The following is a 24,340-nucleotide window of genomic DNA, read 5'->3' on the forward strand; positions in this document are numbered from 1 at the left end:
GATATACACAAGTTTCAAAGAGAACTTCTAGAGATGAAACATACAATGTCTAATAATAAAAATATACTAAATGATATTAAGAGCAGATTAGAAACTGGTAGAAGAAAACATTAGTAATCATGAGGACACAGCAATAGATAATATCCAAACTGAAACAAGGGAAATAAGACTTAAAAAAAAAAACAGCATCAGTTAGCTGTGGGACAATATCAACTGGCCTAATATACATATGTGTAACCAGAGTAACAGAATGAGAGGAGAGAGTGAAGAGGACAGAAACCCTCTTTGTGAAGAGGACAGAAACCCTCTTTGAAGACATAATGGCCAATATTTTTCTAAATTTGATGAAAATAATAAATCGACAAACCCAAGAAGCTCAACAAACCCCAAGCATAAGAAACATAAAACTACCCCAAAAGCACATCATAATAAAAGTACTTAAAACCAGTGGTAAAGCAATCATCTTAAAATTAGCCAGAGAAAAAAGACACTTCCAACATAAAGAAGAAAGGAAAATAGTAGATTTCATGTTGGAAAAATGCAAATGAGAAGACAGTGGAGCAATGTCATTATAGTCCTGAAAGAAAAAAACTATCAATCTAAAATTCTGTACCCAGCAAAAATACATTTCAAAAAATGAAGTCAAAAACGTATTTTTTCCAGACATACAAAAGCCAGAAGAATTTATCAGCAGTAGTTCAGCACTAGAATAAATGCTAAACGAAGTCCTCCAGGCAGAAGGAAAATAATAGCGGATGGAAAAGAAATTCCAAAGGAATGAAGAGCCTTGAAAATGTGAAACGTGGTTAAATTTAAGAAACTTTTTTTCTAAAACTGATTTTTAAATCCCTTTAAAAGAGAATTGACCATTTAAAGCTAAACAACTAAAAGTAATCTGTGGGATTTATACCACACGTAGAACTAAAATGTATGACAATAGCACAAATGTTGAGAGGGGAAAATGAGAGTATACTGTTTTAAGGTTCTTATATGATACGTGAAGTGGTGTTTTACTCAAAAGTAGACTATGATAAGTTAAAGATGGATATAGCCACTATAATCAAACAAACAAACAACAAAAAGAAAAAAAACAAGTTACAAATACTAAATAAGCCAATAAAGGAAATAGAGTCACAAAAATACTCAAATAGTACAAAAGATGGCAAAGAACAAAGAACCAATGGGACAAATAAAAAATAAATAGCAAGATGGTAGATTTAAATCCAACAATATCAATAATCACATTAAATGTAAATGATCTAAATTAAAAGACAGAGATTAGGAAACTGAATAAAAAAGCAAGACCCAACTATATGCTATCAGATATCCACTTTAACTATAAACACAGAAATAGGTAAAAAGCAAAAGGATGGAAAAAGATATATACCATGATAATACTATTCAGAATAAAGCTGGAGAGGCAATCCAGACAAAGTAGATTTCAGAGTAAGGTGTATTACCAGCGATAAAGAGGGCTATTTCACAATGATAAAGGGATCCAATTCATCAAGAGATTACAACAGTCCTAAATATCTATGCATCTAGTAACAGAAGTTCAAAGTATATGAAGCCAAACTGATAGAACTGAAAAGAAAAATTGGCAAGTCCTCATTTATACTCAGAGACTTCAACACCCTTCTCTCAGAAATTGATGGAATAGACATAAACTCAGTAAGGATAGAGATGTGAACAATTCTATCAATCAACTTATCTAAATGATATTTATAGAACATCCAACATTCTTTTCAAGTACAAATGAATCATTTACCAAGACAGACCATATTCTGGGCTATAAAACAAATCTCAATAAATTTAAAATGATTCAAATCATACAACGTATGTTCTTTAACTATAACGACATTAAATCAGAAATCACTACCTGAAAAATCTTCAAATATTTGGAAACTCACAGACATACTTCTAAATAACCAATGTGGTCAAAGGCGAAATCACAAAGAAAATCAGCAAGGATTTTTGAACTGAATAAAAATGAAAACACAACATATGAAAACTTACGGATGCAGGCAAAGCATTATTTAAAGGGAAACTTTATAGCAGTGAATATTTATGTTAGAAGACAATATATTAATGGGATTAGTTTCCATTTTAAGATTCTAGCCCAATCAAGAGCAAATAAAATGCAAAGTAAACAGAAAAAGAACATAACAAAGAACAGAAATCAATGAGATTGAGAATAGAAAATCAATAAAGAAAACCAAACCCTAACTCTTTGAGAATATCAATAAAACAGAGAAATCTCTAGCCAGACTGAACAGGAAAAAATGAGAAAATACACACATTAACAGGAGTAAGAGAGGAGGGACAATGCTATATATCTTACAGATATTACAAATAAGGAAATATTATAACACTTTTATGCCAATGAATTTAACAACCTAGGTTACATCAACAAATTCCTTGAAAGATACAAACTACTGGTGCTCACTCAAAAACAAATAAATAGCCCTTTGCCTATGAAAGAAACTGAATTTGTAGTTAAAATTTCTTTGTAGTTCACACACACACACACACACACACACACACACACACACACACACACAACGTCCAGGCATAGGTATGCAAGTTGTGAAGTACTGTCTTAATTTTAAGACCCATGGATGGACGAAATATTTAACTATCATGTGCAGGCACTAAGGATATAATTTTGATATAATTATGTTAGTATTTCAGCAAAATTATTCTGGAAGAAAGCTTTGTGGAAAGCTGACTGATATGAGGCTAAATTAAAAGGAGAGTAATGACAATCTAGGGAAGAAATGAGGAGGGTCTGAAAAAAGTCAGTGGCAATGGGGATTTTTTTAAAAATTGGGGTGGGTGTTGAGACAGGCATTAAAAGATAGATAACTAGTAGAGAGAATGACTAGATGTAATGATTGATTAAACATGAACGGTATGGGGGGTAAAAGTAAAAGAATGAAGGTGCTCCGTGATTCTTAGCTTAAACACCAGAACCATTCCTTAGGACAGGGAATACAAGAGAAACAGCTTTGGGAACAAGAAGGTATATTTATTTTCAACACACGAGTATGGCACCTTTAGACATTCAGTGCCTACATGATACACAGTAGGCAACGGGATACATGGAATCAACATTTGGGAAACCTATGTAGTTAAATTAACTTGCTATATCCCAGTGTTACTCTCAATTAAAGTCTTCTTTATAACTGTACTATTAATGGATTTTCTGTTAAAAGAATTGTAGGGATAAGAAGGTGGTTAAGAGATTTAAGAAAGTAAGTCCTTTTCCCTATACTTAATTTACAGTACAAGAGACCCAATTTCAGTGATCTTTTTATTGCCATTTAGAATAGCAAAACCCTATTTATTTACTCTATCTGGTTTAATGAGTCTGACCTACTTTCTTCAGAAAAAAAAATCTAAGAATGTGAAGCTGGCTATATCTTTTCTCTTCTTTTGTATGTGGCTGCAATGAATTGATTCCTTATTCAACTCTACCTATCACCTACATATATAACATCCTATTGCTTCCTTTTAAGCTTTTATTTGTTTGCCATTTTCTGGCTTTCTTTACTGTATTTGAAATTATATATATCTGTGTGTGTGTGTGTGTGTGTGTGTGTGTGTGTGTATATATCCGTTTAACGTAGTCAAATAATTGCAGCAACCATTTTTTAAGTCTTATAAGCCAGACAATGTGTCAAGTGCTTTCCATACATTAGCTCATTTAATTTTCAAAATCTTGCAAAGTAGCTATCTCCAGTTTATGATTAAATAAAACTAAACTTAAAAAAATTACCTAATGAGTCCAAAGTCACACAACTGGTAGACTGCAGAATTCAGAGTTGAACCTAGGTCTACAGAGCACTAAAACCTGTGCCACATCAGTTCTTTTTACTCTCTGTCACAGAACTTGTACTGAATGTTTCACTAAGGTGCTTTCATTCACGCAACATACATGAGTGCCTACTACATGTCTTCAAAATTTCTGTGGATAGACTTTTAACAGTCTCTTTCCCCTACCATTGCTGAAACTGGAAAGCTGCATACAGTGCACTTTTTTCCCGTTTACTTCCTTTCATTAAATGTCAAATTTAATCACGTTATGATTATTATCAGGTAGTGGTTCAGCCACAGCCATTTCCTGCCCCAGTTCCTGTTCACGATTCAGAATGAAGTCCAGCATATTTTCTTTCCTAGTGCTCTAAAACTACCTGTTTTAGGAAGCAGTTGGTTTTCCTCATCTGAAAACTTACCTCTATATTTTGTATCATTTTAGCAATCTGTATAAGGCAAACGAGTTGGACTGAAAATGCGGCTTTCCTAAATGTCATTTTATATTTTCAACTTAGTCATATGATTCTGGTCATCAAGTGATACACAGTTATAAATCCAATCTGACTGTTTATGATTCTGTGCTAACCTGAGGGGCAGTTATAAACATGGGACTTTTTCTTGGATTTTCAAGGACAGTCCCAATTTAAAACATTCTGTCCTACTGTCATGTCTCAAGTTTGGGTTCAGAAAAGACAGTCAACATATATGCAAAGCGTGCTTTGCAATATTGAGTCTATGTGGCTACAGACTAGATAAAGGGATGAATGGAAGCCAACAGTCACTTTAAGACTCTTCTTCTTTTTTTAAAGATTCTCCTTCTTTTTAAAATAATCCCAAAATACATTCCACACATTAACTGCAAATGCCTCCAATGATATTAGTTTTCTTTTACAGCTTAGAATGAAATATCACGAGAAAACAATGAAATAGTTGCTTAGCTGGACAGGTTTGGACATGAAGTTATAATTGACACTGGGGAAAACAAATACTAAAAGGTAAATAATAAAAATATCACAATGCACAAACGGTTGAGATTTCCCTATAATTTCAGTATCTATGTATGTAATTTTCAACCACCAAAATTGGGCAGTACTCACTTTGCCCAGCCACATTTATATACAATTACCATTTAAATTTGGCATTCACAAATAGTTTTTATGCAAAGCTACAATTACTTGCCATTCCTTCAACCGTCCATATTCCTGTTCTGAGACCCTGCCTCCCGATCTATCTTTGCAAAATACCTTCCTTCTCCACCAATGAAAACTACCACTCACTCTTTAAGGCTCTGGTGATAGCTCCCTGCTAAGCCCCCAACCCCTTTTCCATTCTTTCTTAAAATTATTAGTTTTTTTCTTCTTTATTCAGGGCATACCAATGTGCCAGTACTTTACATATTTTGTTTAATGCTTAGTAATCCCCTTTGAAGTATTATCCTCTCTACTTAACAGATAAGGAAACTGAAGCTGAAAAAGGCTTGCTATCATGTTTAAGGTCACAAAGCAAACAGGACTTCAAATGCAGGTCTGTCTCAACTTTAACTGAATTCTCCTTCCATGAAACCACACACTACAACACTGTCTTATAGTATATATTATTATTATTTGCTTAAAAATCTGTGTCTCCCACTAAATGAAAGTTCCTCAAAGACAGGGAAGATGAGTCCATATTTATATCTCCAGCAACACTCAACAGTGCCTATTATACAATGATCTTAAAGTAGTAGTGAATATGTGTAATACTGTTATTCAGTTTATGGTTTTGCAGCATTATTTTCCACTTATTAGTCTCCTTCTACCAAGTTTCTAAGAAGCCACTTTTCCTGTGGTGGTAAAGCATAACAACTTGGAATGTAGGCTTGGTAATCGGATTGCTTAGCTGTGACTCCCAAATCCACTAAATTAGTATCTGAGAAATCTTGAACAAAAGTTAACCTAAATTTTGGTTAACTAACCTATAAAATAGGGGCAACACTCCTCACAATACCTACAACACAGGATTATAAGGATTGAATGAGATAAATTTATAAGCAATCCAGTTATTTTTTTATCCTTTTTTTTGACATGCCATGCTGAATTTTCTTTGCCTTAGTCTAGTGAAGTATTTTTCGTTACAACTTCCTTGCAATTCTGCATTAAATGGGCTAGCCAAAAAGGTTCATAGTTTAAAAACTACTTAGGCCACCTACTTGATTTTTAGGGCCAACTGCCCAGTGCCAGTCTGGACTCAAAAAAAGTTTATTCTTGGAGGCCTAACTATTCAGGAGTGGCCTGTACCACATTTTCATGCCCTAACAGGAAGTGGTGAAAATTAGAACACAGATACTTCTTACCTTAATACTATCTGATGCCCGCAGACAACTAACCTGTGTGTGAAGCAGGGTATTTCCCCAGCAAGAAATTTTCCTGGAACAAGCTTGTGTCTAGTCTCAGGCATGGCTCATTTTACCCAGACCTCATATTCCTTTCCTCTGGAATCTGGAGGCTGAGCCACTACGACTGACAGAGGACACCCATTTCCTTCTCTTAAACTCAGCAACCCTTACTACAAAAAGGATTTCAAATTGTCATGCTATCTTCAGGCTCCCTAGGCTACAGTGTGTAGCTTCAAAATTCTCAGAATTCTCCCTCCCAACTTTAAAAATGTTATGAAAAAGCCTAGTTTTGGAGAAAACAATTAAAAAAAAAAAAAACATAATCCCTAAACACTTAGAGTAAACACTAAGGCTATTGCCAAAATCTTAGGAGAAAAAAAAAAAAGACTCTTAAAATGTCAAAAGCTAACCAAAACTTTAAAATCAAAGTACCATGAACAACAAAAAAGTCTCAAAGTAAGCAGGATATACCATTAACAAAGACAATAAGTGTAAATTCTAGATTATTTAATGTAGTCGCAACGAACTTAAAAATTATTTGGTATGTAGATACTGAGATTAATAAATTGTTCCAGATTCTGTACTTCCCTAGTCAGTATATGTTGACATATAAAGTAGTTCCTTTTTTTTCTTGCCAGGCTAAAAATAAAAAGAGTGATAGATTAGTGGCCGAATGATCCCCGAAGTTAAACAGAAGGTACTGACTTAGAAAGCCACGCCCAGAAGGAGCAACCAGAACACTGACTAAATACCAGGCAGATAAAAATAAGATACGGTGAAGCACGTTAGATGGACCGCGCTACCGTTTCCACACAAGAAATAACCCTCAACGCCCGTGCGAAGGATTTCAGCACCCGCTTCGCAGTCAGTGCAGGAATCAGAAAACCAAACTGTTGCCTGCTCAGTGGACGCAGGGCAGCGACCCTCCCTCCAGCGTGCTTCCAGCGCGCGGAGACGCCCCCTCCTCCCGACCCTGCTTCTCCGGCCGCCGGCCTGGGCTCAGCCACCCGATGCCCCTTCACACCCGCCAGGACCCGACGCACCCCCAGTACAGCGCCAGGGGGAAGGAAAAGAAGAGAGGAGAGGGGGCGCGGGAAGGGGCGGAGGGACGCGAGGCAGCGCTGGGCTTCGGCCCCTCACCATCAAGGATCCAAGACTGCGATGGCTCCGGAGGGCGGCTGAGCCTCTGCCACCCGCCAAATGATCGGAGGGGACCGCGGTTGACGCCGGGGCGCAGGTGCCAGCGGTTGCCGGGGAAGTCACCGGCGGTAGAGGGCGATGCGTTGGTCTCGGTGCCCCCACCTCCATCCCGCCCGCCGCTCTCCTCCCTGGTTCTGCTCCATCCTCAGGATTCTGTCAGAACCCAACGACCTCCATACCGCCCTCCCAAGCACGAAGGTGATGCCGGCTCTTACCATAGAAGCGGGCGCCGCGCCGCTAGGAGGCGGCTGGAGTGCGCGGGAGACACCGAGGAGAGCAACGCCGCCGCCGCCGCCGCCGCCGCGGGAGACCTAGGAGTCACAACGAGGCTGCGGACGGGCGCGCTGCCTCCACAGCCGTCGCCCCACCCCCTCTCCCGCAGGATTTTGCACTGGAGCCTGCAGTCTCCGCGCGCTGGCAGAGAAGGGGGGGGCGCCTCGCGGGGGCGGATTCGAGCGCTGGCTGGTCTGATTGGCATTTGTGGGCCCAATGGGACCACGGATACTCCAGACTGTACTTTGACTGACTTCCCTTCTAGCCCGTAGCAATAGAGAGGCGGAGTAGCTGGATCTTTTATTGCCGCCCTTTTGGCAAAGCGGAACATAAGGAAAGGTCGGTTGGTTTGCACTGGCGGCCAAATGGTCCAATTACCGCAGGGATAGGGGACTCTGAAACCAGATTGGCGTCCTCTCTACCTATAGGGTAAACCCAGGGGCGGTGAGAACCTGCCCCGGATATGGGCGCGGCCCTGAGGTAGAAGTGAGAAATCGTCTACCGCGGTCGTTTGGAGAGGCGGAACTGAGATCTTTTTCTTGATTATCATGTGATGGGTTCTGGTTTTAATGGGGGAAAAAGTGTGGAATAGGCCGAAGATCCGAACTGGCGAATTTCCCGATCTTCGCGCCCCTCTCCGTTATCCGACCAGTGACGCTGTCAGGTGAGTCCGGGGCTCGGACGCGCCGGCATCCCCGCTACAACCCCCGCGAAGTGCACTCGCCCCCCGGTGCCCCGGCGCTGGTCCCCGGATGCCTCCGTGGGCTGTGTCGCCGCCCCCCACCCCCTCACACTCCCAGCGCAAAACGCACATACACCTGCTTGGCACCAGGCTTCTGTGTGCATTGTGGATCCTGTCGTGCAGGAACGCGTTTAACTCCAAAAACGTACTGGGCCCGCAGCGCAGAATGGGGGGAGAAGGCGTCGGGATTGGGCGCAGCGGGCCGACCCTCGCCGTTTGAAGTCGGAAGGCAAAGATAGTTTAGGATAAAGTCCTAAAGTTCTAGGGACGAGTAGGTCCGAAAATCAGGTAAGTTGTAAGCAAAACGCTTTCTTTGAAGGATGATTAAGTTGGCCAAGGCTAGCAGCAGGGGCCTTTCGAAAGCGACTCCTTCCTTATTTAGAGGAATTCTGTGTTGTGGGCTCATTAAGCAAAGCTGCCTTTAACCTGAGGCGTATTTCGAATGGTACTGGCAGCGGCGAAAGGGAAAGTGGAGGTGGTGTGGGACGCACCATGGACAAATTGAATCCACACGCAACTGCTACCGAGACGCTGAAGCTGTGGGCAGGTCCCTTTATTTTTCCATTTGGGGGCAAACACAAAAAGTTTAAACAGTGGATAAGGAAGCATATGAACTAGTACTTAACTATCTTCAAAGTACCAGAAATAACCACCTCGAATTGAAAATATTTAAGTTGAGCAGATTTTTGTTTTGGAGAGTGCAACCCCTTCCGTTGAGGAGAGAGGAGTAGTAGGAAACAAATACAATCGCTTAAATTAATGAAGATTTATTAAGTTAATAAAACTGGGATCGTGTGTAATCATTTTAGCCCAGCATCCACAATTCTTCAAGCGTCGTTTCAGTATCAGCAGAGTTTTTCCCGGTTGAGGCTATTTTAGTACAAGTGCATAGAGAACTTTGTGGCATTCCCCATTATAAAACTTGTAGCCACAAGGCTGTTCTTTGCATCCTTTCCACCTCCAGTCCTTAAATACCTGTGTTAAGTGCAGCGACCCTTCCTATGACTACATAGTTGCTACTCAGTCTTATATGAAAAAAAATGAAGCTTGACTTATCCAGTGACTGATGGAAAAGTTGTGTATAAGCAAGAATATTATTGTAAATTTTTTTTATTGTAAACTTTTTAAAGGTTGACAAAATGGCCAGATAGATTGGAGATTAGGATTAGGCAAACAATCTACAGGATGAAATCCATCCGTAGTTATTAAAGCAGTACACACCCCTCCACCTTTTCTTCCAAGTTCAGTCCCACATCCCACTATGACAGCATCTGGCCAGGAAAGGAGACCAGCACAGAAAATGCCTTCCTGGGAGCAAAAGCATCTACTTTTCATAGTACAGTATGAAGTGTCTGCCAGCTAAGTAAACAAGTTGAGTGCAAGCAGAGGAGTATAAGGGAAAGAGCGGATTTAGACGACTCATAAATCACTATTTGAAATAAAACATATATTCCTGCGCCATGGTAGCCACCCACTGTTTAAAGTAGTAGAGATGTAGCACAGAAGTTAGTTCTACAATGTAATTTATTAAACACGCTAGTGTAGGGCATTTGATTCATCTACCCAATTTCTTCACCTTTTCCTTGTTTCTTATGTTTATGTATTTTTACTTCTATCACTCATGCTTTTGTTATCATCACAATCACTTTGATCTTCTTTCCATCAGGTGTCCTCTCTCACCTTCAATCAATCATTCCCCAGTGGCTTATATCCCTCTGTTCATAATCATACTTAGATTCCTCCATTACTGAAAATTTCTTCTTGACCTTTTCTCAGTCTCATTATATGTGTTACTGTTCATCTTCTCCAAATGTTTCAAGGGGGATAAAATGTTCTCAGCTGGTGTTAATCAGAAGATAACTCCTCACCCAACTGCATGCAGTCTAGTTTGTGATTTGCTAGTCTACTTGCCCTTTTTCCAAATGATAACAAGTTTGATATAAAAAACTTGAATAAGTATAGAATATGCTGTAAGCCTATATGTAAAGAGTAAATAAATGCTTATATCTAAGTATTAGATTAATGCATTCCCAATCAAAATTCCAAGTGTTTAAGAATTAATGAGAAAAATGAAAGGACAAATACAAAATATTCTGGAAAAGAAAACAGTGAGTAGGTATGAGACCTTCCAGATATTAGAACATATCCAATCATATATTAGTACAAAACAGAAATATAGATTAGGGGCGAATGGATGGCTGTTGGTTAGAGCCCGAGCTCTGGGCAACAGGGCTGCCGATTTAAGTCCCACATGGGCCAGTGAGCTGTGCCCTCCACAACTAGATTGAAGACAGCGAGTTGCCGCTGAGCTCCTGGGTGGCCAGATGGCTCAGTTGTTTAGAGCATGTGCTCTCAACCACAAGGTTGCTGGTTCGACTCCCGCATGGAGCAGTGGGCTGCGCCCCCTGCAACTAAAGATTGAAAACAGGCAACTGGGCTTGGAGCTGAGCTGCGCCCTCCACAGCTAGATTGAAGGACAATGACTTGGAGCTGATGGGCCCTGGAGAAACACACTGTTCCCCATTATTACCCAATAAAATTATGTATATACACACATATATATGTGTGTGTGTGTATGTATATGTATGTGTGTGTGTATATATATATATATGTATGTATATATATATATAACCCATATATTAAACTATGGGGGGAAATACAGTATTATTAATCTGTATTAGCCCAGTGATCTCTTTACAATTTTAATTCTCAATTCTCCTTAATGTCTTAATTTTTATTAACCATTCCCTCCTTACTAAAACTCTTGGCTTGATACCACCTCCTCCTTTTTCACTACTTTGATTTTGGATGGTTTTTCTCCTTGAAACTGAATAATTTGTAGGTGTGCAAATATACAAAAAGAGGTTAAGAACATCCCTGAGGTGCAGAATAAAGTCATGAGTGCCTGGACTTGAGTGATAGCTATGAAAAGGAACAGACTGTTCTGGAGACGTTTTGAACAGAGTTTATACCCAGTGGGTGTACTAAAACATTGTATTTTGTCATGAGCTAAAAAGAATAATGGATATAATGTTAAAGATGACTACAAATTTTACAGGTTTTGAAAGGAAGAATGGTAGATGTTTTCAAAATTAGGAAATCTGTAAATGGGAAAAGAGCCAGCTTTGTTCACCAGGAATGGAAGTGAGTTTTCTTTTTTTTCTGGTAGCAAAACAATCTTTTTTTTCCTTCTCTTAGGGTATATTTCCCATTTTTCGACTCTGCAACAGCCTCTTTAAACTGTTTAAATGAGAATGTCCTTGGCTCAGAGAGTACTACTCACCTGGCTTTTCACATTACTCTTCTTGATCATGTTGGTGTTGAAACTGGATGAGAAGGCACCTTGGAACTGGTTCCTCATATTTATTCCAGTCTGGATATTTGATACTATTCTTCTTGTCATGCTGATTGTGAAAATGGCTGGGCGATGTAAGGCTGGCTTTGACCCTCGACATGGATCACACAATATTAAGAAAAAAGCCTGGTACCTCATTGCAATGTTACTTAAACTAGCCTTCTGCCTTGCACTCTGTGCTAAACTGGAACAGTTTACCACCATGAATCTGTCCTACGTCTTTATTCCTTTGTGGGCCTTACTGGCTGGGGCTTTATTAGAGCTTGGCTATAACGTCTTTTTTGTGAGAGACTGACTTCTAAGGACATCATCTCATTTTATTGCTGTTCAACAAGCTGTCATTAAAGCATTCTGAGTCTTTGCAAGCTTGAAGAATACCAGAAAACTGACTGACCAAAATACCAAATGTAGTTTTATACTGCTTCCATAAAATAGTCTTTGTGAATCAACCCAAAGCTTAATTATTCAATATTTGAGTTATTAATATCCTTATTATCCCTATTTAAATAAAGTTTGTTTTGGACTTTATATTTCTACTTGACTATTAAATAATCTGTTGTAAGTATTAATATGTTGTAATCTGTTGTCAGTATTTAAAGTAAATATGAACCTTTTAATCTACATATTTGGGAAGTTTAATATATCATGGCCCCATTACAACAAAAAGTAAATGGTCATTTGTGTTTCTAAGTAATTATGAAGGAAAAAAACTACTGAAATAGTTAAGGCTGTCACTTCATGTTTACATTCAGAAAGAATCTGAGAGTTTGACAGATTTTTATCTAAGCTCTTTGTTACCTCTGCCTTCTGTTTGGGACAAATGAATTAGAGGTGATGTATTAAAACAGAGCAGAAGCTTGTCTCTTCTGAAAGTTAGGGAAACCACACACCCTGGGTAGGTCAGAGCAGGCCCCATTTATGCCTCTTATTCTGGGGTCTCAGTGAGTTAGTGCTCGTTCACTCTTGGAAGTGTTCTGACTTGAGAAATTATAGATCGTCCCACCAAGGTTCTTAACCAGTTCCAGTGAAGCATAGGCAGCAGTAATTACCTTATAACCGTAAAGCAGGGTGATTGTTCTGGCCCTATACAGCCCTCACTTACAGCTTTGGGAGGAATCGAAGTATTTTGTTCGTTTTAAAAATACCTAACAAACAAGAAAGGGATTCCTGGCTGCTAATACTTGAGAGGATTGCTTGAATATAACATTTTGGTCTAGTTCTCCTTTGTAAAGACAGATAACCTGACAAAGTTCCAGGCATAACACTACAAATTAATATTAGGTTGGGGCGAAAGTAATTGTGATTTAAAAGGTTAATAATTGCAAAAACCCCAATTACTTTTGCACCAACTTAATACATCTTAACTCCTTGTTTGAAACTACAGAGCTACGCTAAACAATAAAAACTGACTAATTATACGTTTTCCTGTATTATAATTGGTATATATTAGTATTTGGGGTATCTAAAAATAGAATTGAGAAGAATAGTTAATATGGGGAACATAATATTCCAGACTTGATCAGATAGATATTCCTAATTTGATTGAGAGACCCAAACTATTTGGTCTCTGGAATCTATGATTAAACTCAAAAGTAGAAGAAAGCTTTCATTTCTGAGAAACCAGACAAGAGAATTTTGTAGTTCAGTAAAAGCTGTATTCATGCAAGTACTATCTAAGGGAAAAGAAAAAGAAGGGACAGCCCATAGGACAGGAGTCATGTACTATTTTTCTGTATATAGTACATATTTTAAGCTTTCTGTCGCAACTACTCAGCTCAGGTCTTGTGGCAAGAAAGCAGCCATAGACCATGGCTATGTTCCAATAAAGCTTTATGGACAATGAAATATAAATTTCATATCATTTCCACGTATGAAAATATTCTTTTGATTTTTGTTTCAACCATTTAAAACTCACTTACCTTATAGTCCATACAAAAACAAAAATATATATATAAGGGTGGTGGGCAGTAGCTTGCTGACCCATGAGCTAGGTCATAAAACAAGCAAAAACAAAAATTCTATATGAGATTGCTAAAAGGAAAAGTGCTACAAATTGGGTAAGAATTGTATGTAAAAGGTAACAGAATAACCAACCTGTATACATGTGAGGATCAATCATTTGTAATAGTATCTGGAAGGTTCCTAGAAAGTAGACCTTTTTTCTTCCTTAATTTGGTATATGCCACACTAAACTTGCAGCAGCACAGTAAGTTATTGATGTGCCTCCCTGTGACACCAATTCAGATGTGTTTTTCCCCACACCACCAAGAAATTAACTCAGTTCTGACACTATGTATATACCAGGAGATAGCATCACATTCACAGGCTAAGGGTTCCGTCCCAAAAGACTAATTCCCACCCCAAACTTCAGATGCTAATGGCACATCCAGGTTGTCACCTATGCTCTAACTGGCTATAGATCTGGAGGTTCCCATGACCTCCTTCTCAAGTTAATTTGCTAGAGCATCTCACAGAACTCAGAATAACATTTTACTTACTAGATTACCAGTTTATTATAAAAGGATGTAACTTGGAGACAGCCACATGGAAGAGATGCACAGGGCAAGGTATGGGGAAAGGGGCATGAAGCTTCCATGCTCTGGATGACCACTCTTCTCCCATCTTGTGTCCACCACCTTGGAAGGTCTCCGAACCCTGTCCTTTAGGGATTTTATGGAGGCTTGATTTAGTCATTGGTAAAATCATTGTCCACTGGTGACTGAACTCAATCTCTAGCCCCTCTACCTTAGGGGGTGAAAGAAGGTACTGAAAAGTTACAATCCTTTAATAACAGGTTGGTTCCCCTAGCAACCAGCCCCCATCCTTAAGTTACCTAGGAGCTTTCCAAGTCACCTCATTAACATAAGCTCAAAAGACACCTGTATCAAACTTATCACTTAGGCAATTCCAAGGGTGATAAATTCCTGTGCCAGGAATGGGAATGAAGACCAGATATATTTCTTATTATAAATCACAATGTCACAGCCTCAGTAATTGGAATACATTTAAAACATTAAGTAATGAAAGACATAGAAGATAGAAATCATGCTCAGATATAAAAAGCAAAACTAACGGAATATACATAAACAATTAGTATTGTAGAAAAATGCCTTCCTAGGTTTGTTTTCAGTTATACTTCCTTTATAATACACAGATGTTTACTAACAGTGTGAAAAGAACTAACACTGCCTTAAGAAAAAACCTTGAAAAATGAACGTTTCTTAGTGAAGCCATTATTTTTCAGAACAGCATGGACAAGAAGTAACTTAATCTGGTTTGGGCAAAAATTCTGAATAAAAGCAACTTGTGAACAAAATAACTTTCTATAAGGCTTGAAAAGTAGAAAATAGCAGATAGCTAAAGCTTAATTTTAAGTTATTAACCTTACAAATATGGTCATCTGCTTTCCACTTTGCTTTTTCACAGTGCACCAAATAAGCAGAGGAACTGATGTTGACTAATGAACACAAGTGGTGGCCAAAAAAGGAGAGGAAACCGTAACACCGTTTTTCATACAGGGGCAAGCATATTACCATGTACCTGTGTCATCAAGAAAAGTAGTTATTTCTCTTAGGAAAATTATCAGTCCTTTTAGTATATTACAAAACAAGACACAAATTACCAAAGGAGTTTCCTTTAATCTTGATTGGTTATGTTTGCACAGTAAACATCACTCTTAAAGTAAGTGTTCTTATAATTCATGGCATAGACAGTGAAGGTACACAGGAATTATAGAACGTTAGAGCCAAGAAACCAAAAACCCTCATTATAATGATGAAGAAACTAAAGACTAGATAAATGAAATTAGCCTGTGGTCATCGATAAATGGAGACGTTTAACTCCAAATGCTATTTCCACAAATAGATTTCCTACTGAAGAAAAACGAAAACAGAAAGCATCTACAGAAGATACCAGTTATCAAATGCTAAACACTTGATTAAAAGCTTTTATGAGGGATCTACCTTACATATTAAATGTTTTATTCTCATTTTGCTTGCCCTGAATTCAAGTTAGCGAAGTCATACTGGAATATTATACCACAAAGCAAATTTACTGCCACTATCATCTATACACTATGAATTTATAATTTGCTTGTATCAGGAAAAGGCAGTCTGTGACATGATTTTGAATTGCTAGCCCTGCAATAGTGAACTAGAAAGAAGTTCGTTATTGGTGTCCACCTACCTCCACCGTACCTCACCTTGACCACTTGATGAAACTTTTTCCTCTTCCCAGATGCCTATCCTTTGCCCAAAATTTCAGACAATACATAGAGGAGACAGTGTGGAAGAGGTGAAATGATTAGGGTGAGCCAGCACATAGCTCTCTCTTGTTTTTACTCCGTTAATTCCTGGATCAGAAGCTAACATTTGTAGTGTCTATGATATACCAAGCAATGTGCTAAGTAAGCATTTAGCATGTTCTGTCATTTAATTTTCGCCACCAATTAACAATAGGTATTACCTCCCACTTTACAGATGAGAAATACAAACTAAAGTATTTTCTCAATATCATGTAAGTGTAATGTTCCCCTTTAATGACCCACAGCTGTACTGCTACAAATGCCCTCAGCGTAACACCCCAGTGAAGTAGCTTTACAGGAAGATGTCTGAAAAGGTGCCACCTTTATGTCCTTGTACCAATCCTACAATAGATACTACAGATTAAAACCACTACATGTTATCATTTTGCTTCAATATTTTTAATTCATGTTTATATCAATAGGGAGAACCATATAAGCTTAATCAATACCTATTTGTTAACTAGATAACCACTTTATCTTGCCAAATAAGATTTAGGAATAAACTCTGATTCACACTGAGAAATTAAGGTGCTTCTTATATATTTGCCATTTTAATCATGTCAGGTATGAATTTTATTCTTAATTTGTAATCATTTTCAGTGTATTTCTAGTGGAAGGGAAAAAGAGTTGGGTAAGTTATACAGGTTTACTTTTACAATACTTACTATCTACATATTGCCTAATGGGCCTAGATGTCAAATAGGTATCTTCAACTTTATCCATAAAGCTGAAGTAAGTATAAAATAGAAATTTGGTTTCTTTATAGTGCCTACTGATCTAATTTTTTCAAATTACAAAAACCTACATGATTTTCCTACCCCCAATGAAGTTAAAGTTCATCTTTTGTTCCTTCAAATATTTACTTTACCGAACACCAAGTGTACTATACATTAGGTTTGGGGGATACAAAGGGATAAAGCAAATCTGTAATGTCTGGCTCATGGTTTAGCTAGACACCAACATGTACTTAACTAGTATGTATGGTAAATGATGTGAATGAACAAAGCGACACAAGAAGCAGAGGGAAGAATTGGCTCTATACCAGTTGCGGGGTGAGGGGACAGTTTGAAATTATTGGCAAAAGATACACAGAAGAGATGATGTTTAACTGGAGTTTTGAAAAACGATTTCTCTATGTTGTACTGCAGGCAGAGATTTCCCCAGCAAAAGCAAAAAGAATTTTAAAAGTGCACAAACAGAATGGCAAGTACTGCCATCTGGTAAAGCTGAAAACTGGGCACATCAAACGGAGAGATTGTGGTAGATGAGGCTGAAAAGGAGGGGCTGGAGCATGACTGCTCTTCAGTGCTGTACTGAGCACTGGGCCTTTTCTGCGGGAACGGAGCCACGGAGTATTTCCAAGCAGAAGAATTACAATCATATCTGTTTGAGGAAGGTTAGTCTAGTGGTAATATAAAGAATGGACTGAGGTGACAGATGGTATTAGACTTATTACTCTGGTAATCAGTTTGTAAGGTATATAAATGTTGAGTCACTGTTGTACACCTGAAACTAATACATGTCAACTATAAATTTTTTTTTAAAAAAGTGGACTGGAATGCGGGCAAGGGCAGAGGACTGCAGGCAGCCTAAAACATTTTAGCCTTTCTTAAAAGTCCAAGTGAGATGAACATCTACAATGACTGAACATCTGTAATAGTAGACAAATTATAAACATTTCTGGGGTCAACAAAATCGCATGATACAGGGGAAAAGGATAAATCAGGTGACTATCGGATGACTAGAGCTAGTGATGCCATAACCACCTCAGGAGAAAAAGGAACAGCTAATGCTTAGAGGGAAGAGAGAATCTGGATTTGATTACAAGGATCATTAGAGCTTAAGTGAGAAATCAAGGCTGACTAAAGTCATGGGGTGATAAAGACAATTCAGGGACCCAGTGTAGACCTAAAGGAAAAGAACCATGGAGACTGCTTTAAATAGTGGTGGATAGGCAAAAGAAGCCATCCAAAAAAATGGAAAAACAACAAAAAAGAACAGATAGGTCATAGGGGATTAAGAAGTAAAAGCACTTGTTAAGAAATGCAGCCCCTGGATTTGGCACTCAAATGGTGACCTTTGAGAGAAACATTTCAGCTGAGTGATTAAATTTGAGGATTAAATGAAATTGTAGTGAAATGAGGAAGTGAGGGCAGACAGAGATTTCTAAACTCTGAGTCGGGAAGAGATGGAACAAGAGCATAAACAAAAGCCAAACTTGAGAGAAGTGGTTTTTTAAAAATACAGACCTGAGATTTTTTACATAAAAATCTGGCTCAGTTAAAAACAAAATTCCAAGAAAAGAAACTTGAGGGGAGATGAAACTATCTTTCTAAATAAAATTATGAACCCTTTATTACTCAAAATATTTGCAACTATATTGACTTGACTCTGAGTCTGCACACTTAGTAGTCGTCAGTAGTACAACAGCAATGAGCTTTAGAGGAAAGTGTAAAGACATAACATTTTAAAAACATGGAGGCATAAATTCTAAATTTCAAAATGTGTAGAATGTTTCATATTTTAATAGTGCAGTTCTTGGAAGGCACTATTATAATTGTAATAAAACATATAACTAGTAAATTTTACCTTCAATTTCTAGTTAACATGAATTCTATTTGCCCACATTTTGTTCTCAGCTCATTCACATTCCCTAATTGGGTATGAAGTCCTGGAGGGGAAGATAAGCCGAAATGCAAGATGTTTTTCTCTTCTTTTCCCTGCTGTTCCATTAGATATGATTTACAATGCCTGTAAACTTAAAAAGGAAAGACATTTCTGCTTTTACGCTCCTTGTCCTTGACATTCTAAAAAGAGATCATTTCCATCTGCAATACGCAGTTACAGGAAGAACTGAACAAAAAAGGCAGGACAGAAATAAAGGGACTTACATACCTCTCATGAATTGTTCTCTTAACTATCTACCTGAGGTAATACTGTCACTGCCAAACATATCAAACATAACTCTCAAGAAAAAGCACATTCTAAAACCAGTAAAATTTTGTTTACAAATCAAAGCAGTTATATCAGATGGAAGAAGGATTAAGAGCTATTCTACAACTGTGAAGACCTAAAATCCTTCATGTCACTTTTTATACCAGCTTGAAAGTTATTTTGAAAACAATGGAACTTTTGTCCTCCCCCCCGAGACAGAAACAGTCCTGTCTACAAGGAAGGGAGGTGACTTACCACACTGTCCCAGCACGCACACCTTACCAGTGACCTTGTTTAAAGCAATCCTCAATATTCTCTGTTGGCATGGCAACTTTTGATAATTAGTTAAGAAAAAAAGCTTTTCAGATTGGAATCACTTTCAAGACCTTATGGTTTCTGTTGAAGACGAGAAACAAGAACTTTTAAAGAATACAAGATGAAAAATAAATGTCAAATATAAGAAAATAATTACAAAACAAAGGTTAAAAAGATTATCAATTTTAGTACTTATCGAAAGGTGGAAGACAAGGAAAATTCCTCTCATCTTCAAAAACAAATCTTGCACCCTTGCTAAATGTAAAATGAATTTTGATATATTTGCTTTACCTGACAAAAAATAACAATGCAAATTTATGAAAATAGTACTATCTGTTATTTACAAAAATGCTTACTTGCAGGTGTTTGAGAAAAAAAAGCTTTCACACTCAGGAACTTGGGTTAAGATTGTATTTCTTAACCGAAGAAATACAATCTTTCTTATCCCCCAAAGTTATATGATGGATTAAAAATGAATATATGTGGAAACAAACATAGTATTTCCAAATATCTTACACACCTGCACATACACACAGTGTTGTGCTAGGTCAGCCTAATCTTTATTAAAGGTCAACAGCCTTAGTGACAAGATAATGAATATGGCTTTTGTAAAGTTTTCAACTAATTATCACAAATGCTTAATTCTTTTGCTAGCTATCCAGCTAACCTGAGTATGGAATATGTATTATTTAGCTAGCTAAAAGAGTATGAACAAAATTAAAAAAAAAAAAAAAAAAACACACTGTAGCTGACACCACTGAGGTGCCTTAGCTTTTTTGTAAAGGTCTGTGTATCAATTTAATAATTTACATAACAACTGTTTATTCTATGTAGTATAAGATTATATAGAAACTGTATCTTAGGTTCTTTATTGTTCTGGTCCAAGAAATTGGAAATAACAGCAAGAAACTTGTGTTCAGATAAGGAACTGGAATGTACTAATTAGAAAACCATTAATATAATGCAATACTGAAATAGAAATATTTCGGTGTAACAAAGGTAGTCAACAAGTTCTCAGATTGCATCTGAAGAGGATTTTTAAATTATACCCCGTAAGACAAGAAACATAGCATTATTCAAGGTGACAAGGCTGCATCTTGAAATATGAACTCATTTATATTTCCCCTCGAGACAGAGACAGATGTATGCATTTTACAAAACAAATTTTCAAAAGATGGAAAAGTTTGATTATAGGTTATATTGGCAACTATACCTAAAAGCAACCACTATTGATGTTTTTCATATATCTTTAAAATTTTAAGGCTCATATTTTGGAGGGATACCCTAAAGATATTTTTTTACAGTATGATCTCATGTACCTATGTGTATGCTACTGGAAAATTGTTAACTGAAACAAATCTTGTTAAACATATCACCCTTCAATTAAAAAGGAAAACCAGAAAAACATCCCCTCCTATTTTTCAATACTGGTTTAGAACTTTCGTCTCCCAAAAATTTAGGTGCAAATACATAAATTTAGCTTAAAAGAAAAGATTCAAATAGTGAGGAGTAAGATAAGACAGTAACATATAAAACAAAGTCTCTATTTACATTATCATGATTTATACCTTCCTTATCCCATGAAAATTCCTATGTTGCAAATACAGTGATTTCCTACAAACCATCAAGATTTCCTACAATATTTGTCTACCCTTCTAAACTGGAGGCAAGAAATGACATTACTACAGTTTATTTTTTCTGGTAAAATGCCTCTTCTTACCCTGTTTTCCCGAAAATAAGACCTAGCCGGACAATCAGCTCTAATGCATCTTTTAGAGCAAAAATTAATATAAGACCCGGTATTATATATTATATTATATTTTTTATATAAGACCCGGTCTTATAGTAAATATTCACAGTTTGTCTTTCCTATAGTAACAGGAAAAATCCTGTTTCCTTATAGTAAAATAAGACCGGGTCTTACATGAATTTTTGCTCCAAAAGATGCATTAGAGCTGATTGTCCGGCTAGGTCTTATTTTCGGGGAAACACGATAAGTGGCTTGTCCCTAACCAGAAAGACAAGCAGTTTTATGGGTCCCAGAAGTGAGGCTGTAGCAACCATTGAAGTGGGAATAGCAACTCTAGTCCAAATGGCAGCACAAAGAATCCCAGTTGAAAGTCATCAACCAAAAGCGTAAGCCCAGAAAAATAACAAAGACAAATAAAACAGATTCGCAATGAGCAGAGTCCCTTATATCAAAGCATACATTAAAGACATTTGTTTGACTTTCAATTACAGTAGTGGAAGCACTCTGAAATAGTGCTGAAGTCCATCATCGAAGAGATGTGTTTTAATCATCTTTAGCTAGGCACTAGCAATCCTGTTTCCTACCCCAATTTTACTTTCTAGAGCTTCTTTTGAAAAACAAGTACAGTTAACCCTTGAATAAGGGTTTGAACTATGCAGGTCCACTTACACAGATTTTTTTCAATTAACCAGTGCAGTTCAAGCCCGCACTGTTCAAGGGTCAACCTTACTAGGGAAGGGAGAGGGATCCTTAGAAAGATGAGGTAACATGTCTTATTTTGTTAAATATATCTCTATATATGGCAGTTGAGTCATTGCCCTTATTTTAAAATTTTATATTTGCCATATTTTCCTCCTGTTCTGCAAGAAAAATGTAAAAGGATTTTAACCGCTCACAACTAAACTTTCTGTAACTAAATATTTTTACTCAGCTACTTAATATTAAGTATAGCATAGGTGCCTGTTAATAAGATAATTTTCTCAACTTCTTCTTGTGTTAGGGCTATGTAATCTGGACACAAAACTTCATTAATTAGAAGGATTAGATATCACTAACAGACCTCATTTCTCCCAACTTTACAAAATGATTTCTATTACCTAAACTGCTTTCTTAATGTTGAATATAAATATTTTAAAATGTATTTCAGGGAGTAGGGCTAGGAAGTTTCACATATTCATCTTACTCAGCAATTTAAGAAGTTATATAAAATATGATATACATGTATATTCCCGTACATACACACACATATATAAATATGCTTTCATAACTGAATCTTGGTTTTAAAAATGCTTGCAATGTGGGGAATTTAAATATTCACTGATTTGGATATGTACATTTGCGCTCCTTTACCACTCTAAATGGATATACCAGCAGACACATAATAGATCAAATAACTGATTTAACTGAATTGTCAGTTTGTCTTTTTGCAGACCCAACAAAAAAACATTTATTATTATGAACCTTTATTAAGTGGCTCACATTTCAGTATAAATCAACACTAAAAATTTTTTAAAGCTATTTACACTACAGTGCTGACACATTTAAAATGAAAAAAAAAAAAAAAGGTATAAATAAGCTCTATGGAAAAGCCTTAAATTGTCAAAAAAGAATTCTGGCTCATATTACAAAATATATATATATATATATATATATATATATAACATATATATACACACACATATACAACATATGTGTGTGTATATATAACATATATATAACATATATATATATGTTAATGTCAGCTCTATTCTAAAACCTACAACTCCAACTCAAATGACTGTTTAAAGACTGTTTAAACCTGCAACGTTTACAGTGCATCTGGCCCTAAGTGCTTTGATACTTCACAGTTATGGACAGGCACTGAGGAATGTTACAAAGCTACATAAACTATATTTTGTAACAGACTTGGGAGCAAGTCCTTGGCTTGCTTTCAGAATTCATGAATCTTTATTACATTATTAAGTTTTTTAAAAAGGATTTTAAATGGTATGTACAAATTTAGCACAAAATGTCATCATCTTTTCTATCTTGATTTGAATGTGCTGAACTATGTTGCCTTGTATCAACTAGACTTATGAGACTTCCAGGGCACAATTCTTCCTTTAAATCTTTGTTGCTATTTTCAAATTTGGAGTCCACGTGGTCAATCTTAAATTCTGTAAATTGAACATGATCCAATTTTGCTTTAACATTCTTGCCATCCACATTATTCGGTGCTCTAGTCTTTTCAGGAACATAAACATTCACAGGTTCTTCACTGATTCTAACAGACGCAAGAGGTTCATGTTTAATCTGCTGTACTTCATATTTAGAATGCAGTTTGTCTGAAAAAACAGACTCCAAGGAGGTTTTGCTTACAGCACAAATCATGTTGTCAGTGTGAGGTCCAAGAACTGATGACGCAGAATCTTGTGATGTGCCCGTTTCATGAGTAGCTGTGTTCTGAGCAGTGCCCTCCTCTGAGTGGTATAACTTGAGCCGAACATGCCATGCTAAACTGCATACAGCTGAGACTGTCTTGAACTGATGAACAACATTCCTTGGAATAAAATAAATGTCATTATCGTACAGCTGAATCCTGGCATAGCGAATGCCTTCCCTCCTCAGTTGATTAAGTTTTGCATCATCAACCCATTGGACACACTAAAAAAAGAAACAAGGAATACCAATAAGTCTTTTCCACAATAAAAATTAAACTGAAGACAATAACAGTTTAAAATATACCTGGGACAGTGGAGGTTCATGTAAATCTAACTGCATTCGTTGAACTACTTCTAAGAAATCTTCAGCATGAAAACAAATCACATCTTTGGTTATTCGTGGTTGATCAGGCCTAAAAAAGAATGAATATGAGATAAGGAAGAATCTGTCATTAATAAGTCATTCTGTTAAGTCCTATTAAATTCAAAGCAAAACCAGTTTATAGTCAAACCAAAGTACTGTTTTAAAAATAAGGTTAAATTGTAATCAGAAGACCACTTTACATATTTAAACAAAGGGATAATGACATGAGTTTAGACCTAAACAGATAAAAACTCACCTAATTTTATTATAGTTATGTGGTAACCGTATTTTGAAAAATTAAAATAATTTGAATTGCTTAATTACGCAAATAAAAAAACTAAGTGTTCTATTTTAAAAATCAATACTTCAACAAATTAAGTGCCAAAGTTGAAAATACTACATAAAAATTACAGTTAAATAGAGGGGAAGGGAATACTTTCTTTCAATAAAGACATATATAACTGCAATGATACCTAAATCCCCTGAGTAACGCT

At 36.9% G+C, this 24,340-nt stretch overlaps 3 protein-coding genes across 5 annotated transcripts in view; 1 reads left to right on the forward strand and 2 right to left on the reverse strand.

Moving 5' to 3' along the window:
• PHTF2 (putative homeodomain transcription factor 2) overlaps nt 1-7,749 on the reverse strand; it is a 111,408-nt gene extending 103,659 nt beyond the window's left edge. For both annotated transcript variants that reach the window (XM_019744554.3, XM_074340641.2), the window contains exon 1: nt 7,606-7,749. The gene's annotated coding sequence lies outside the window, so the exon portion shown is untranslated. The remainder of the gene's footprint in view (nt 1-7,605) is intronic.
• Nucleotides 7,750-8,188: 439 nt separating this feature from the next.
• On the forward strand, nt 8,189-12,288 carry TMEM60 (transmembrane protein 60). The gene is made up of 2 exons (XM_019744560.3): nt 8,189-8,327; nt 11,604-12,288. The coding sequence occupies exon 2, from the start codon at nt 11,654-11,656 to the stop codon at nt 12,053-12,055; it is 402 nt and encodes a 133-aa protein (XP_019600119.1). The 5' UTR covers nt 8,189-8,327; nt 11,604-11,653; the 3' UTR covers nt 12,056-12,288.
• A 10,698-nt stretch (nt 12,289-22,986) lies between these two features.
• The window catches only part of RSBN1L (round spermatid basic protein 1 like), a 62,376-nt gene continuing 61,022 nt past the window's right edge, over nt 22,987-24,340 (reverse strand). For both annotated transcript variants that reach the window (XM_074340639.2, XM_019744549.3), the window contains 2 exons: nt 23,787-23,895; nt 22,987-23,705 (listed from right to left, as the gene is read on the reverse strand). In XM_074340639.2, the coding sequence (XP_074196740.1) occupies nt 23,061-23,705; nt 23,787-23,895 (754 nt within the window). In that variant the 3' untranslated portion in view covers nt 22,987-23,060. The remainder of the gene's footprint in view (nt 23,706-23,786; nt 23,896-24,340) is intronic.

This window comes from Rhinolophus sinicus, chromosome 4 (genome assembly GCF_057876585.1).
Source record: "Rhinolophus sinicus isolate RSI-liver-muscle chromosome 4, RSI-T2T, whole genome shotgun sequence".
NCBI classification, from domain to species: Eukaryota; Metazoa; Chordata; class Mammalia; order Chiroptera; family Rhinolophidae; genus Rhinolophus; species Rhinolophus sinicus.

Bases quoted from the DNA above. Each gene is read 5' to 3' on its own strand.
- TMEM60 (XM_019744560.3), top strand. From the start codon at position 11,654: ATGAGAATGTCCTTGGCTCAGAGAGTACTACTCACCTGGCTTTTCACA.